Source organism: Oxyura jamaicensis, chromosome 18 (genome assembly GCF_011077185.1).
Source record: "Oxyura jamaicensis isolate SHBP4307 breed ruddy duck chromosome 18, BPBGC_Ojam_1.0, whole genome shotgun sequence".
Lineage (NCBI taxonomy): Eukaryota > Metazoa > Chordata > Aves > Anseriformes > Anatidae > Oxyura > Oxyura jamaicensis.
Window position 1 is genome coordinate 1,866,358 of NC_048910.1, and position 17,007 is coordinate 1,883,364.

General features: G+C 60.6%; 2 protein-coding genes across 3 annotated transcripts in view; one reads left to right on the forward strand and one right to left on the reverse strand.

Annotated features, from left to right (window-relative positions):
• RNF222 (ring finger protein 222) lies at nt 1-12,590 on the reverse strand. 2 transcript variants are annotated; one of them, XM_035342594.1, is made up of 2 exons: nt 12,307-12,590; nt 1-1,905 (listed from the first exon to the last, which is right to left on the reverse strand). In XM_035342594.1, the coding sequence occupies exon 2, from the start codon at nt 1,876-1,878 to the stop codon at nt 1,234-1,236; it is 645 nt and encodes a 214-aa protein (XP_035198485.1). In that variant the 5' UTR covers nt 1,879-1,905; nt 12,307-12,590; the 3' UTR covers nt 1-1,233. The 2 variants fall into 2 exon arrangements, with proteins under 2 accessions (XP_035198485.1, XP_035198484.1); XM_035342593.1 differs by lacking the exon at nt 12,307-12,590 and adding an exon at nt 3,092-5,921.
• The window catches only part of NDEL1 (nudE neurodevelopment protein 1 like 1), a 24,650-nt gene continuing 18,002 nt past the window's right edge, over nt 10,360-17,007 (forward strand). The window contains exon 1 of the transcript XR_004755199.1: nt 10,360-10,412. The gene's annotated coding sequence lies outside the window, so the exon portion shown is untranslated. The remainder of the gene's footprint in view (nt 10,413-17,007) is intronic.

Here is a 17,007-nt window from a genome sequence, read left to right on the forward strand (position 1 = left end):
CTCCAGTCATTCCCCTGACACATGGCGTCATAACAAGGGTAATTATTAAATGATGAGGCATGGGCGCGTCACTGTCAGGTAATTATTTGTTATGAAATAGGATTTCCATTCCAGAGCGGTGTCTGAAGCACTTTTTCCTCGGGTGATCTCCCAGTGCTTTGTGCGGGGGTCAGCGCGCAGGTGGAGAAACTGAGGCACAGGGGTGGGTGAGTGATGTCCTGGTTCTGCCCAGAGGTGGGCCACGGGCTGCCTTGATCCTTCCCCATCAAGCAGCATTCCCAGCCCCAGGTCAGTTTTATTTGTCCCCCTGAAATGTCCTGGATGATCCCAAAGCTGTCTCGGTGGCACTCTGGCCACCTGATGCCCAGCCAGGCAGTGGGAATCTCACTGAGGGAGCACGGGGACCATGTGCCACCCTCCTGCCTGCCGCCACCTCCTGCGGGTGACAGCGAGGGACATCCTGCTCCTGCGCCATATGGGTCAGGCAGTCCGAAAGCACCGAGGTCCTTGGGGCGCATTCCAGAACGAGTGAGACCAGCAGCACCCACGGGGCTGGGCACTGGGTCAGGAGGACAAAGGTGGTGGTGAGGGTGCAGAGGCAGTACTGGGGTGCCCAGCCACGGGGGGAGTGTGGCAGGAGAAAGTCCCCGTCACCGCTGGCAGCTCTGGCAGGGGGTGACCAGCAGCCCCTGCTCGCCCTTCCTTTAGACAGGGCACAGAAATTCCCAAATCTCAGCTGCACATCCCAGATGCCCACACCACGGGGAGCAGGGTGGGATTCCCAAACCTGCCCCTGGCACAGCCTAGACCTGGCTTCACCCCCTGCCCTGCTGCCTGTCCCTGCATGCCCAGAGCAGAAGGGACACGGTGGCAGCAGGAGCACAGCCCCCACCCTGGGGACCTGAGAGCAGGGCTGAGGGAGGGCACGGCTGGGACTGTGTGGGCAGCGAGCTGGGTCCCTTCATGCCCCTTCTTGCCATTAAAATGCCAGAGAAACCCAATAGCAGGGCTTGAGAAGCCATGCTTTAACCAAAAGGCAAAAAATCCAGCATGTGAGCACCCAGAGATCTTCAGAAACACCCAGAAGTCCCTGGCCAGATGAAAGAGCTTCCCCTGGAGCTGCTTCTGGGCTCCCTCCAGGGAGGTTTTCCAGGAGGCTCCGGCCCCGGCATCGGTGGCAGCCCTGCAGCAGCAGGGTCCCGAACCAGGGAACCTGAGCCAGTACCGTCCCCGCTACGAGTCCCTCTTCACCAGCAGCAGCCAAGGGAGCACGGCCGCCAGCATGGCCACGGTCAGGATGAGGAGGACGGCCAGGGCGATGGGTGACTGACAGCACTTCACACCCAGGGCTGAGCTGGAGGACACCGTGCTGCGTGTTTCGGCTAGGCTTCTCCTCCCCAGGGAGGAGCAGTCCGAGTCCACCAGCGGCATCCCGTGGCTGCTGATGATGAAGATGTGGGCTTCCCGTGCCAGCTCTCCCTGCGAGTCCCCGGGGCTGCTCCCCGTGCCGCGGCACCGGTCAAAGCTCTGCACCGGCATCACAAAGTGGCTGGGCACCACCAAGGTGTTGCAGGGCTCCAGTTTGGCCAGCTGGGACAAGGAGGAAGGTGACAGGGGCATTTCCAGCGACAGCAGGTTGCTCGGCCAAAGAGCTTTCTTCTTGCTGAGGAAAGTCACATAGCGGCAGACGGGGCAGATGATGCTGCTCGGCACCTGGCCGTCCAGCTTGGCAGAGAGCAGGCACTTCACCAGGCAGTCATGGCAGAAGGTGTGCCCGCAGCTGAGCCTGCGGTGCGTGTGCTCCAGCAGCTGGAACTTCTCGTAGCAGACTGGGCACTCGGCTGGGGGAGCCTCCTTGCTGGACGAGGTCTCCGACATCCCTGCTGGGCCCCGGGCGCTCCCCAGCTGTGAGGAAGGATGCAGGGGGTTGATAAGGTTAATAAGGTCTGGGGCGCGATGGTTGGCATGCTCTATCTCTCCTCCACCTCTCCTCCTCCCTGCTCTCTTGCCCTTGCCCTCTCACAGATGTGTGGGTGGCCACGAGGCATGGTCCCCATGAGGCAGGGCATTTTTAGGGGTATTAAACCCCTTTGTTTGGAACTTGGTGCAGGAGAGGGATGATGGGAGGACCTCAGCTCTGGAGCCACCAGGAGCAACAAGCCCCAGTTGCAAAACTCCATGGGAAAAGGTGCGAGCCCCTGGATGGGGCTGCACCCACCGGCACCCTGCGGCAGGAAAAGCAGGCTCGGTGCCTCTGTGCTCCACTGTCAGCTCTAGAGCTGTGAGAGGTGCGAAGACCACAGAAAAATCTACCGAGGAAAGGAGATGCTCCAAGGGACATGGAGGAGCTGGGAGGACGGGCAGGTGGGGCAGGGGGGTGAAGAGGGAGCGTGGCATCCCTGGCAGGCAGTGGGCCCAGCACCAGGCTCCCTCCAAGGACGTCCCAGCCTGGTGGCCGGGCCACCGCTGGAGCACGGTGCGGGCTGCAAGCACCGAGAGTGGCGTCTGCTGTTAGTCAGAGCAGGCAGGGCACAGCCCGGCCCCGACACCTCACCTGGCCCCTGCCCTGGCCTCGGGCACCGGGGAGCGCGGGGCCACCTCGGTCCTGAGCCCCCTGCATGGATTGGGTCTGAAGGAAACCCATGTGCTTCCGAGGGCAGGGAGCATGGGGTCAGGGGAGGGAGGGGGAAAAAAGGTGAAGGAGAAAAGGTGAAGGGTGGATGCTCAGCTCCCTTCTCCTAGACTGGTTCAGCAGCTGGAGCTCCATAAAGCAGGCAACTTTCCAGCCTCCACAGTGTTTTCGGACCCAAAACAATCTGTACCTCCTTTTGCAAGCCTAAGCACACCCATGGATGTCCTCACAGACGTGTCTGGAGCTTTTGTCACCCCCCCCTGCTGCAGGAGAGGTGGGCATTGCAGCCCCTCTCGGAGCCCAGCAGCCACCCCCGGCACCAGGATGGCCACGCAGACACACAAAGCCATCCCCTCCCTGCTCAAGCTGAGGAAGCCCCAACTCCTCTCTGATTGAGGGACTTGATGCTCCCTAAAGAACCACAGGAGACCCTCACCCTGTGCCCCGGAGCCCCCCTACCTGCTGCAGGGCACCTGGGCAGGGTCTTCTCCATGCACTGCACCACTGTCCCCAGCGCCGAGCAGCAGCCGGGACGGGGAGCGGGACGCCTATATAACACGGAGGTGGTGGCCGCGTGTTTCATGCGGGCACGTTGCGTAAAAGCAGGAGCAGGGACAGGGCAGCTCCCGGGGAGTGAATGCGGAGGAACTCGTTCAGGTTTTTAAGCCCTGATCTTTGCCAGGGAGTGGGTGAGGAGCCGGCGTCAGGTGTCGGAGGCAGGGATGGGCGGCACGGTCCTGCCTGCATGTCTTTGTGTAATGCGATCAAACCCTGCTGGAACAGGGGGCGGAGGGGGTGCTGGTCCCCAACCGCATCGCTGGCTGCTCACCCAAACCCCAGCGTGGCTGGGGGCAGCCCCAAAAGCTCACAGCAGGGCAGGCACTAGAGCCACTGGCACCTCACGCCTGCCTGGCGGTTTCCAGCTTCAGCTGCTGCAGATTTGGGGCAGGTGGGACCCCTGCATTCATCTGTGAGTCACAGCTTGGCCACATGAGAGCTGGAAACCCACAGAGAGGTTTCCTGTGGCCCTGCCCCTTGTCCTGGGGTGCTGTTGTTCTCCACCTGACCCCCAGGCAAGGAGCCAAGAGGCATCTTGCCTCCAAAGCCTCCCAGAAACTGTTTGCAGGGTGGATGGTTCCTGCCACCACCTCAATTCTTCCCAGCCTCCCTAGCCCAGGCAGTGGCCATGGGGTGGCCAACCTGCCTTCAAGGGACCTGAACACCCTGGGGACCTGCAGGCTCCACCATCGTTCAGGAGAAACCTGGACAACAAGCAGGGGTCCTGCCTGGGGGCAGAGAGGCTCTGCACAGCCATCCCTGGTCCTGCACCCCTCCAACCTCAGAAAGGTGCCCAAGGCTCACCAGGAGCTATGGGACAAGCAGAAAAGGGGTGGATGAGCACATTAATGCACCCCTGGCACCCAAAAACCCATTGATGGATCCCCAGTCCTGCAATGGGAGCAGGGATGGTTTCACGCCCTGGCAGGGCAGCGGGTGGCAGGCGTGGGCAGCAGTATCAGTCACCGTGGGCGCAGTGGTTACAACACGGGGCTGGTTTCTGGAAGCAAAAGGGAGGGTGCAGCCTCACCGTACCATGCTGTGCCATGGGACAGCTGCCAAAATGCATCTAGCCTCTGCAGAGGGTACCTCTGGTGGGGGTCATGCCCAGGGGACCTCTTGTGCCATGAAATCCCATCGCAAGCTGTAGGGAGAGCCGGAGCACATCATCCCCATCTGCTCCGCTGCACAGGTCGGGGACAGAGCCGCTCCCCTCATAGCCCCAAATTTCTCACGCTGGTGGAGGCTGAAAGCTCTCCAGACTGAGCCAGGGCAGGGGTCCCACAGGCACCTCTGGGGTGCGCACCCCTGTCCCTCCTGCTCTCCCTGGGGCTGTTCGCACCCACCGGGGCGCTGCAGGGGGAGAAGTGACCGGGGCAATGCCCGTGGACGCGGGGCAGCCACGCTGCCCCCACCTGCAGCTTCCCGGCTGGCACCGCGGTGGGGTGGGAAGTCCTGCTTCCCATAGTTCGGATACTCTCCGCCGTCGGAAACGATGAGCTCACGGCACTATACATAGGCACTGGAAAAACAAGTCTGCCTCCCTCGGCAGCTTTGGCCTCGCTGAAATCAAAGGGATTTTGGTGTTTCGCGGCCCTGGCTTTGTCAGCAGTTTCGTCCTCTCCCGGTCAAGGCCGTTCCCGGTGCCTTTGCCCCACTTCCACGCACAGCCACGTCTCTGCTGGGTGACAGGGTTAGGTCTGATGGTGCCTGACAGACAAGAGGCCAGGTTCAGGGACAAAGCCAGGTCCAGGATCCCTTTTCCAGGTGAGGAGGTGGCTCCAGGCTCAGCTCCTGGCCCATGACCACAGCCAGAGCTGCTCTGCCCAGGACCAGCGGCTTCCCGCAGACGGACGTTGCTGACCCAGGAGGGGACACAGCCCTGGATGCAGGGTTGGGGTGGCCGGCATCCCCTCCCTGCAACGGTGACAGATCTGGGGCAGATCTTTGCAGCTTTTTGCAAGGAAAGGATGCTGCAAATCTTCCCCAGCATCACCCAGACTCCCTCCTCCAAGCCACCAGGCAGACGGGAGGCACACAGCTATTACATATAGCCACATAAAACTGCTTATCTTCAAAGCACACTTAAAGACAGAAGATTGATCTCTGTGTGAGTTTGATGCCATAGGTCTCAGCATTTCCATGTCAAGTCCATGCTGCAGCTTCTAACTGATGATACAGGGAAGTCTCCCATGAGCCCAGATCTGTCCCTGTCCATTTACTCAGCCGGAGCCAGGATCCCAGTGAGAAAAATCCCAATTTATTCTTGGTGGCAAGATGCACACAGGGAGCTTTGCCACTCAGCCAGGTGAAGTCTTCAGTTCGGGAAGGAGGAATCGTGCCCACGCCTGTAATTGGCAGCCAATTTGGGAAGTTTTACTTGACATCTTACTATGGTTTGTATTTCATGTTCAGATCTCTACCTGCAGATCTGAGGCTTTACAGGAGGTTCTGCTCAGCCCCTCCTCCTCCCACCGCTTCCCAGGCACAGCGGGTGGTTGGCACTGGTGAGGAGGAGCTGAGGGTGAGAGGGGAGAAGCAAACCTGCGTTTGATTTTAGCCTGCGGAGATGTCCCCAGCCTGAGGAGAGGCTCAGGGGAGCACGCCCGAGGCCCCAGAAGCAGCAGCAGGAGCCCTTCCTCCCGGGAGCTCTGTGCCTCGCCCAGGAGGTGGTGCTCTCGGATGTGCTTTGGCTGCCCCCCAAAACCCAGCCCCGGGTGTGCGGAGCAGCCCCGAGCCCGCAGCGCCGGAGCGGCGGGGTCCGGAGCCGGCGGTGCCACCGCTGCGGTGCTGCCCCCCGGGCGGGTGGGACGTGAGCATCCTCCTGCAGCGGGAGAGCTGGGTCTGGCCGTTTGGAGAAATGCTTCTCAGCACCGAGGAAGAGCTGGGGCCTCCCCGAGCCCCTCTCTGATTCTTATTTTCCCACCAGGGTGAGGATCTGCTGAGCAGGTGCTGCCTGCTTTGCTTTCCCTTTTACCTTTTTGCTTTCCTTTTTTTCCTTTTTACCTGTGGTACCCCTGGGCATCACAGCCCCGGCCTGCCCTGAGCTGGGTGTAATCCCTCAGAGCCCTGCTCTGACACTGAACATCGGCTCTTGTCCCACCCGGCCCACGCACAGCCACACAGCCCCTTGGCACGCAGGGTTTTTTCAAACCTGGGAGGGCAACTGTGGTCTCCAGGGGCTCCTTGAAGGCGTCCTGCAAGTCTAAGGATGCGCAAATCCTTCCTGGGAACAGGGCCAGGGTGGGGAGCAGCATGCTGAACCTGTGTTCAAATCCTCTGGTACAGCGTGGCCAGCAAAGATGGATTTTCTCCTTGCTTCTGGTGTGGGAGGCTTCAATGGGGCTGCTGCGGGAGTCGGGGATGCAACTGGGGTTTGAATCCTCATCCCTTGCACTCCGGCTGCTGGCACAGGTAGCAGCAAGTGTGCTCGGAGAGCCAGGCGAGGTGACAAGGGGCTGGGGACACCCCGGCTCAGGTGCTCGCCCCTTTTTGCTGGCAGCTCCTTTGAGCCGTATTTTGGAGGACAAGGCACAGAAACCATGCAATGTTAGCAGAACAGGCTGCTGGGGTTTGCGTTTTGAGGTCCTGTACCAAAATGAGTTATTCTCTGCATTTTTGGCTGCCAGACTGCTGCAGTTTGCTATTTTCCCCCAAGCCCCAGCTCCTGGAGGGCTGGGGGAGCAGCGGGGCAGTTTAACAGGAGCCAGAGCAGGTCAGCCTCCAGCTCCTGCTGCAACACACGTCTCGGAGCAGCACAAGGAAAAACGGGCTCAATAAAAGGAGCATTCGATACTCACTTATGGCGGTGCTCACCATCTGGGTTACTTTAACAATTTTTTTCCTGGGGTTTATGGCCACACAGTGCTGCAAACGGAGCGTGTGCGTGCAGAGCTGCTCTGCCAACCAGGGCTGCCTGGCAGCCTGCCCACCGGGGGGCTGCCGAGATGCGATGCTCGGCTCAAAGGGCATCCTCCCAACCCTGCTGTGCCTGGGTTTATGCACCCGAAACAAGGTGCCCAGCAAGGGAAGGGTGACCCGAGCGCCCCTTGCCAAGGCTGGGCTCTGGAGCATCTCCCGCATCTCCTGGACCGTTCCCAGCCAGGGACCCCCAGGAAGATGGGTGCCAGCCGATGTGGGGTGCCCAAGGGGCAACCCCTGCACCCAGCGAGCAGCAGGGCGATAATCAAAAAAGTCAGCACTGGGGGGCAGCTCTGTGTTCGGTGGGCCGGCAGAGCTGTGAACAGCTTATTTCAGGCACTGCTGGCAAAGTCTGTCAAAAGAAACTATTGGGCAAATATTGCCAAGGCACCAAAGGCAGCACTGAGATTAGCCAGTAAAAATAGCAGCTTTTAACGAAAAAAGCTTCTTTGTGCATGTATACAACTAGCTCAGGACGGGGAGGCTTTGAGTAAAGGGAAGATAAATTAAGTGTCTCTGCTTTTGTGCAGCAAGAAAACCCTCGTTAGCACCAGCCCTTTGCCCTGGCCGACCTGTGGAGCATGGGGGTGCTTTGCCCGGTGTGTGGCTGCAGCACCCTGCAGGGTGCTGGGCACGGCCGTGCTGAGCGAGCTGCTGCCGGGGAGATGCCAGCACCGAGCCCTGTGACAGCTGCCCCGATGACAAAACCTTGCTGGAGGGGCACCAAGGGCTCTGCCTGGGCTGTTGTCCCTGCAGCCTCCCTCCCAGAGCTGTTGCACTGCCACATTCCCCCAGAGCCATCACCTGGGGAACCCTAAAGCCCTCCTAGATGCCAGGCATCTCTGACACCACCCTCCTGTATCGACCTGCGCTCCCTGCAGCCCCCCCAGCCCCATCCCTCCCTGCATATCCTGCCACGTCCCTCCCGGCCCCATCCCTGGTCCCTTCCCCAGCCCATCCCTCCCTGTCCCTGCCTCCTCGCTGCCCCTGCTGGGGGTGCGCCGCCCCATCCCCACCAGAGCCACCTCCTGCCAGCCCGCTGCCCAGATCCATCTGCTGATGGCTTCAGATGGCCGTGATTCAACTCACCGGGTTACGAGGCTGAAACACTGCCGCAGCTCTTGGTGTGGCGTTTGGATGGGGACGACCACAGAGCTCCCCAGGGCTCTGGGTACCACGAGCTGCTGGTTCGCAGCCCACATCCCCATGGAGCTCACAGCTCCACAGCCACAAGCACGTTTCGCTGGTGCCACCCAGCACAGCCCAGGGCAGGCACCCCGTCCTGGCTTCTCCTTCTCCCAAAGCCTCCTTCGCCCTAAGGCTCTGCAGACCCCAGAGCCTGCCTGCTTTGGCTCTATAAGGAATGGGAAATTCCTTACAGTGGGAAATAGGTGCTGGTGGTAGCATGGAGGCGCAGGGGATGTGGGGGACATGGTGACAGCCCCGTGTGCCCCTCTGGGGGCCTGTCCCTGCTATGGGCTGCTCCCAGCTCTGCCCCCTTGGCCCCTCTGCCCCCTAGCCCCGATGCTCCTGTCTGGACAAGCTGCTCCTCCCCAAACCCAGCCCCTGGCGCTACTTGTGCCTTTGACAGTGTCTCAGAGGGAATGCCCGGGAGTAAAAGCGTGGTAGCTCTTAAAAGACGCGTTGTGCCCAACCACCCTTGGAAAACAGTGGGCCTCCGGCCTGCCCCAGCGCTCAGTGCAGGCACCCAAATTGCCCCAGGGCTCAAGGACGGGCACCCAACCTGCTCTGGAGACAAACGGGGGACACCCAACTTGCTTCAGAGCCTGATGGGCTCCAACCTGCTCCAGACCCACCCAGCACACAAACAACCGCTGGGGGCCTGCACCCACCCTGTGCCCCCTGCATCTGGGGCTGCCCCCACCCATGGCGCTCCCTGAGCTGTGCCCTAACCCTTGCAGACCTACACCCCGCCCTGTGCTGTGTCCCCCTGCTCACCCACCACCAGAATGACCTCCCCACATGGGCTGCCCCCATGGGACATCACTGGCATCCCCACGCCTGGACCGTGGGGCAGCCGTGGCTCCTGCCCCCCCATGAGAGGCCGCCTTTACTCCAGCACATCACGTCTCTCGCCTCCCTTTTCTCTCGGCCGCCTTTCAGCTGAGGGGCTTTTGCTGGCGAAACACAGATCTGGCTGGGGCGGCGGCAGACACGGCCGCATTGTGCAGCCCCTAATGCTAAGTGACTGCTCCTTTGTGCGGCCGAAAACGCCCAGCCCCTGGGCCAGCGCCTGGGAACTGCTCCGGCTTACAATGGGGTGCAGCCGGGAGGCACCTCAAAGCAAACATTGACTTAAAAATCGCTGTTAACCAGGCAGGCACGGTGGGCGTCTTGGGAAGCAGCCCCTGGCGCTGTGGCTTTGCTGGCAGGCGCAGGGCTGGGAGGAGGCGGGGGGTGACGGCGGATTTGGGGAGTCAGGAAAAGTGCACTGAGGGGGGGCATGGTGCGAACGGGTGGTGTTGGCAGCACTGTGAGAAGAGATGGGCACCCAACCTGCTGAGAGCAAAATGGTGGCACCCAGCCTGCTGCAGAGCACTGCGGGCACCCAGCCTGCTCCAGAACGTGATGGCAGGCACCCAGCCTGCTGCAGCAAGCACTGACTCAGCCCTCTCCAGGCCATGCCAGGCAACCAGTCTGATCCAGAGCACCGGGACGGGCACCCACCCTGCTCAGAGTGCAACGGTGGGCACCCAGCCCAAGGAGGAGCACAGCGCTGGGCACCCAACCACCTCCAAGGAGTGACGGGCACCCAGCCTGCTCCAGACCCGCGTGGAGGGCAACCAGGCGGCTCCGGGCAGGGCTGCAGGCGGCTGCGGAGCTCCGCGGTGGGCACCCAGCCTGCCCGGAGCTGGGCTGCCTCCTGCCCCCGGGGGTGTTCAGGGACTGCGGCACCCCGGTGAAGGCGGGGAGCGATGGGGGGCGATGGGGGGCGATGGGGGGCTCGGGGCTGCGCGCACCGCCTGCAGCAGCCAGGTGCAGGAGCACACCCCGGGCACCAGCCCCGGCTCCCGCCGTGCCCGCGGCCGTTCCTGCCCCGAAACGTGCAGAATTGGGCAAATCCTCCCCGCGCCGCCAGCACGAGGGGGCGTGGCCACATAACGCCCCGCCCCTCTAAGCCCCGCCCCTCATATCGCAGCCCCGCCCACCCCGCTCGTAGCCCCGCCCCCAGTCGCCCCCGCCCCCCTCCCCTCTCCTCGCGTAATAACGTGGCCCCGCCCCGTGGTGCCCGGATCAGGCGGTTCCGAGGCCGGGCGGCTGCAGCGGGCGATGCGCCCCGGTGAGCGGCGGGACCGGGCCGGGACAGGGGACGGGGGGCGAGGGGCGAGGGGGAGCCGGGGGGGCGCCCCGGGGCCCCGCCGGGCCGTGGGGGGGGGGGGGGGGGGGGGGGGGCGAGGCGCCCCGTTCCCGGCTGTGGGCCCCAAGGCGCCACCGCCGCTCGGTGGCAGCGGCTCCCTCCGCGGTCCCCCGGCCCCGGGGCCGGTCCCCAGGACCTCGGCCTGCCGGGGGCTGCCGTGGTCTGGGGGCACCGGGCCCCGGGGCACCCCCGTCACGGAGCCGTGTCCCCGGTGGCCGCGCTCTCCCGGCGGGAACGGCCCCCGCTGCCCGCGGGGCCCTCGCCCCGGGGCGATGTCGGTGTCGGTGTCTGTCAGGCGGTTTCCAGTCACTGCGCGCAGCTCGCCTCCCTGCCCCCCAGCACGGCCTGCGCGGACACGACCCACGGCGGGCACCCCTGCCCCTCCTCCCCGGGGTCTGTCGGGTTTGGCCGAGTCGCGGCAGACGCGCCAGGAGGGCCGAGCACGTCGACACGAGGGAAAACGCATCGCTGGAGCTGGGCTTGGGGTTAAGCGACTTCCCACGAACATCTGCCCCCACCCAGCCGGCCTCGTTGTTCTCCCCGGGCTGTGCTCGGTGACTCAGGGCTTCGCTGCGCCTGCTGAAGCTGCCAGGGCTTGGCCGTGAGGGCAGAGAGCTCTTTCTTGAGCCCGTGGAGCTCAAAGTGGTGGTTAAATAAGTGAAATGGCAGAGCTCCTCCGATATTCGAGCAATTTTTACTTGGCATAAAAATTCCTGGATGCTACGGAGGGTAAGTGGCCTTGGCAAGGTCAGTGCTGTGTTAGTTACTGTTAACCGTCCCGGGAAGAAGCCGTCTTGGGGCAGAAGAGCACCTGGGAGGCTTTGCTGTGCCTTTGTTTGTATTTAAACGTGGTGCGGCAGCGGTGGGGCTGCACAGTGCTGGCTGGTGCTGCCAGGTAGGTGCAGTCGTAGGGGGTGTGACGGGTGAGGGTGAGTGCTGGGTGGTTTGGGCTGGGGTCTTGGCTTCAGGGCTGCCTCGGCTCTGTCACGCTCTCAGAGCTGGACCTGGCCTGGCTGTGTTTGTGTTGTGTGTGTGGAGCCAGAGCCCAGGCGTCCACCTTTTGGTGTGCAAAACTTTGATCCTGCACATTACCAGGAGTACAAAGGTGAGGGTGTATATCCAGAGGCATACAGACCTAGCTTCCTCCCCACCTCCTGGGGGTTAAACCCTCCTTTCCTCACCATGCGGAGCTGCAGGTGTGTGAGATAACACCTGTGTTGGGGGGGGGGGGGGGAAGAGAAAGGAAAGGGTGAGTGGAGAGAGAAAATAGGGCTGGTGATGGCTGTGACCTTAGTGCCACGAGGAGAGTTGTCACTGGAGGTGGCTGGCACTAGGCTACCAGAAAGCACGGGAGCAAAGTGCTCCTTATTCCTTCAATCTCTTATGGTTATTTTTGAGAAGTGCGGGAACTTGGACTAAACGAGGAGATCCATGCAGTGTTTTGATGTGTGTGTCCCCACAAACGTAATCGAGATAAAACTGAAGTGTGTTCAAGCAAAGTGCATTTTCACGGCTGTATCGCGCTCACCCCGGGGCAGAACGAGGCGCTCCCATCAAAGCGTGGTTTCCTCCATACGACTGTAGCCCCAGAGGGGCCTTCTGCTGGTGTAGCCCACTGAGCCTCACTGCCCTGATCAGAGCACAGGTCGGGGATTTCTTTAAAACTCTGATCTCGTTAAGTGTTTGCTGAAGGGACCTGAGTCCCCCTGCTTATGGTGAGCCTGTGACTCATGTCTGGGTGGCCTTCAGAAAGGCTTTCCCTCCCTGGCACCGCTGGATTGTGAGGGATTTAAAAGGCTACAGAGGATTGCCTCACCTGAGGAGAAACCCACGCTGCATGCCCTTCCCTTCAAGTTTCCCAGTCACTCGTTTGGGAAAAAGCATCTTAGCCCTCTGGCCACTGCCTTTCCAGGGAATTTCGTCATTGGGCTGGCATTAATTGCTGAGATAATGGAGAGGTGCAAGGGACTGGGGTGCCGGCTTCTGTCACAGGCTCGTTGCATTTGCCTTAACCTCTCAGATGAGGCTGCTGCTTCTGGGCAGGAGGCGCTTGGGTGCTGCTGGGATAGAGGCAGGTGGTCTTAAACTGCCAGGTGTGTGAGGGAAACGGTGGGAAACAGGGAATTCTGCCACCTCTGGTAGTTGTGGCTGGATTTCTGAAAGGAGGCTTCCCATATTAGTGCCTTCCTTCTGGTTTCCCTGCTCGCATCACAGGGCTGGCTAATGTGGCAAGGTTGGTTTGGTTTGGCTTTTTTTTTGGGGGGGCGAGGTTGGATGTCCCTCTCTCCCCCATCAGGTATCGTGTTTGCTAGGTGTGCAAGCCTTGCCATGTATGCAAAACAGGGCTTATTGCATTAATGAGGCTGATTCCACAGAGGCTGTTGGGATGAGGAGGCTTTACTGTACGGTGTCTGGCTGTTGCGGAGGCTTTGTCCTGAGCCTGGCTCAAGGATCCTGCAGGTCACTTTGGTTCTCTCCTGCCTGCCGTGCTGCCCGCCTTGAAGGCAGGGGGCATGGTTATGGCTGGGGAGGGAGCGCTGTGCTGACGCTGTGCTCTCTGACTTCTTTTTTCCTCCCGAAAGCTCCTATGCTGCTGTTGTAAGAGGCGAGGAGGCATTTGTTGTGGTTCACCAGAGAACATTCAGTTCAAAAATAGTACTGCAGGAAAAGACAGAGGTTCGCTTTCCGAAGCCGTGATGGAAGCAGGCAGCCTTCCAACACGCGTATGAAAATGCCTCCAGCTCCTATTTCAGGATGAGAAAAACAAGCACAAATTGACTGGAGAAACCTAATCCACGGCTTTTGTTTGTTTGTTTGCCATATTCTAATAAGTGAAAGACAACACAAATTTGTGATTTATTTTTTGCTGGAGTGCTCAGGTGCCCAGCCGTGCTTTGAGTCCAGAATTGGGTTTGAGATAAAATAAACAAATTCAGAGTTTTGCCAGCTCGGGGGTTACCTCTTGGTTCCTGCGATTTGACAACCAGAAATGGCAGAAACAAGATTTCTTCTGTTTTTCTGAGACGGGAAGACAGGGAAGACCTGGCTTTGCCCGCCGGGCCCCAGCGATGGTTCCTGGCAGAGCCCTTCCCAGCACCAAGGGGCAGGCACCCGGCAGCCCAGGGAGCTGGAGGCCGGATGCGACCTTGGCAGGATTTCTTTGCCAAGCGCTATTTTAGGGGGGTATTTGCTCAGTTCCAAAGGTCACTTGGCGGTTGTGCCACCTTTGGTGGTGGGTCAGCAAACAAAGCGTGGATGTGGGACGCCTCGCGTGGCGGCTTGGTGCGTTCAGGGGCAGTGCTGTGCCTCTTCTCGGTGATTGCTCCCTGAAAATGTTGGGCGATCACAGCTGCATCTGAGCAAGGCTCCAGATCACTCTGGATGTGCTCCTGTAGCTTGCCATGAGCTGAGCAGTGTCATTGAGCTCCCTCCTGAGAGCTGAGCTGCGGGAAGGGGCGGAGAGGAGTCCAAGCACTGCGCTGGCTGTGGAGCATCGTGTTGTGCTCTGACATTTGATCCAAGCCCTAGCTGCAGCCTCCAGTCACACGGGGAGCCAGGGAAGCTTTTTTGAAGGTGCTGTGTTTGTGTTTTAGTGGCTCAGCTGAGAGGTGGCTCCGCGAAGATTTTGGTTTGGCCTTGAATGCAAGGTCCGTTAATGCACATGAGGAAAGTACTGTCTACCTGTTGGTTCAGTTCCTTCTGCCGTAGGTGGGGTTCAGAAAATACTGAGCAGCCAGAAAAGACGCAGCGTCCCACTTGGCAGCATGCTTCTGGAGGTGAGGAAACTGCGTTTGTACCATTTTAAAAAAGAAAAAGATGCAGTTAGAGCAGTTCATGACCTACAAGCTGCGGTTTTATTTTTTGTGTGTGTGCAATCACAGCATCGGAAAGCTGTTCCATTTTAAGAGGAGAGTTACTCTGTCCCGCTGACTGCGTACTGGGGGCTTGAAAGGAGCCACAGTGCTTTGAACGCAGCTCTTGTTTTAGGGCTGCTCGGACCTGGAGCTGTGCCCGCGTAACCGAGTTTTCCCAGGGCGCTGCGTGAATGCTGAGCTGTGTTGTCGTGAATTCCGAGTGGGCATCGGCATAAGCCTGCTCGCGTTTTCCCTGGAAGACGCTGCTTCATTGTCTTGTCCATGTCCTGAAAGCCTCAGTGTTCTTTGTCAAAGGCTCGATTCTGGCAGTGCCACGTCTGCACGGAGCCCGGGAATGGGAAGGGCTTGTCGTGCTCCGGCTCAGCCCCTCGCACAAAGCCCCGGGCCGGGACAGCCGGCGACGCGCTGCAGCAAAGCTCTCCCTGTCCAACCCTCGGCACGCCGTGGGTGACGTTGTCCCACGCGCCAGATGCCTCAGGCTTGTGCCCTGGTGACGCCGGGGGGCTGCTTTCTGCAGGCCTGGGTTTCTGCGCCATGAGCCCAGGGAATGGGCAAAGGCTGGCGGGAGGGAAGTGGTGGCAGGTGGGGGAGCCGCCTGCCTCTCCTGATGCCCAAAGCAGCGTTCTGAGCCGCGTTTGTGTAGTGCGTGTGCTCTTACCTTGCCCTTGGCCCCCGTGCACATGAGAGAAAGCAAGTGGCACAGCTTCGTGCGGGATGTGGATGTCAGAGCGTAGCGTGTCGGTGTGTGACGGAGGTGTTCCTGCGGTGCAGGAGGCAGGTGAAAAATCAGGGCTGACAGCTGGGCACGAGGAAGGGCCCCGAGCACGGGTGGGTGCAAGCTGCCACTGCCTAAAAAATGTGCCAGGGGCTGCAGAGAGGCCTGGAAAGGTCAGCGCCATCCCTCTCCGAGACCTCACAGGTGAAGGAAGAGGGGTGCTGGTGGCTTTGAAGTACCCCAGGGCGAGTCTCCTCCCTTTGGTGATCCAGGGAAGCGGTGCTTGGACGAGGGGTGGCAAACCCCCAGGTTCTACCCGTGCAGGCGGCGGTGTGGGGCCTGGGCAGCCCTCCCCACCCTCGCAGCAGGAAGCAGTGCTGGGCTTTGTGGCGCCCGCTTGTAGGAAATGATGCAAGGCGCTTCCTCGTGCTAACTTTCTGCTCAACACATCCTGAATTTCACTGACGTGGGGCTTCCTGGCGGGTTACCTCTTCAGATGGGCTCCTCCAGAGCTCCAGGAGCTGACCCTGTTCAGCCCCGCTTCAGAGGCGTTCAGCGCTACGCCTCTGTTGTTGTTTTGGGGAAAATGGGCTTCTTGCTGCTCTAGGCCCTCAGCTGGCACGCTTGGAGAGACCGAGGGGAAGCTCTGGAGACTTTGACTGAACTGGTTTCAACGTGATCCATGTGGGACTGGTGTTACGGACAGCACGCAGCGGTAACCAAGGCAAACTGCTCATCGCTTCCTCTTCCCCCAAATCTGCGTGTGCAGCCCAGGAGCTGCCTGACGTGTGCCTGAGCCACAGCAGATGTCTGCTCGCCTTGCTGCACCCGGCTGTGAAACCCTGACGGCTTGGGAGGTGATTCGTGGGCTCCTCATCTACTGTAAACAGGCACTTTGCACGGCGCTCCACTTGTTCCTGCATTGCCATTAAACTGCCTTGCCCACAGGTGCAGCAGCTGACGCCGAAGCCATTTCCATCTGGAGGTACAGCAGGACTGGACAGCCGTGCGCCGGGAGGGCTGGTGGTGCCTCACACGGGTGCCTTATTCAGTTCAGGGCAGTGCAGAAGAGGAAACACGGTCAGGTGTCGGGCGGCGTGGGGACCTGGCTGATGATGGCCAGCTTGGATCTGATGGCACTGAGAGGGGCAGGAAGCACGGGGAGGCAGTCGGGGTGCTGAGCACCTGCGGGGTGAGTTTGGTCCCGTGCCCTGGGTGGTGGCAGCTGCGGTCCCAGCTGAAGAGCAGCGGTGCTGGCTGTGCCTCGCTTTGTGAGCTAAGTACTGGGCTGGGGAATGAGCCTGTCTGCCCTCTGATGAAAGCGCTGGGATGTTCTGTCCCACTTCTGGGTGTCTGAAATGTGGGTCACTGCGATGCACGGCGTGTCAGGGTGACACGGTCAGGCCTGGAGGGACAGCACTGGCTATTGACGCCTGTCACAGAGGGAAAGCCGGGACTCGTAGGTCAGCTATTGCTGGTTGCTCCGCCAGCATGAGCTTGGAACAGCGCTGTTTGATGCCTCTGCCATGGTGAAGAGGTTGGTTTCAGCTTATTCCTTTCCTTTCTGGGAATTTATAACAGAGCTTGATCTTGGCTGTTGCAGAGGGGGGAGAGAAATGACTGCCTTGAGTAAGAGCTCGGAGAGAGCTCCGAAGTGGCTGTGTGACACCCCGGGGGCTGCTCCTGCACCGCACAGCATGGCTGTCACCCGCCCGGTGACACCCCCGGCAGGCGGGAGCTGCTGGCCTGGGGTGTGGGGAGAGCTGCCTTGGGGTGGCTGGGGAGTATCAGGGTGGCTGTTGTTACCTGCCTCCTTGGTATGGAAGCAGAAATTAGCTTGGGCTCAACCTGGGAAGAGTAAATCAAGTTTTAATGCCCACAGCATGCTGGCTGGTGACCTCAGAGCGTCTGGGCTCGCTCGTTTCGT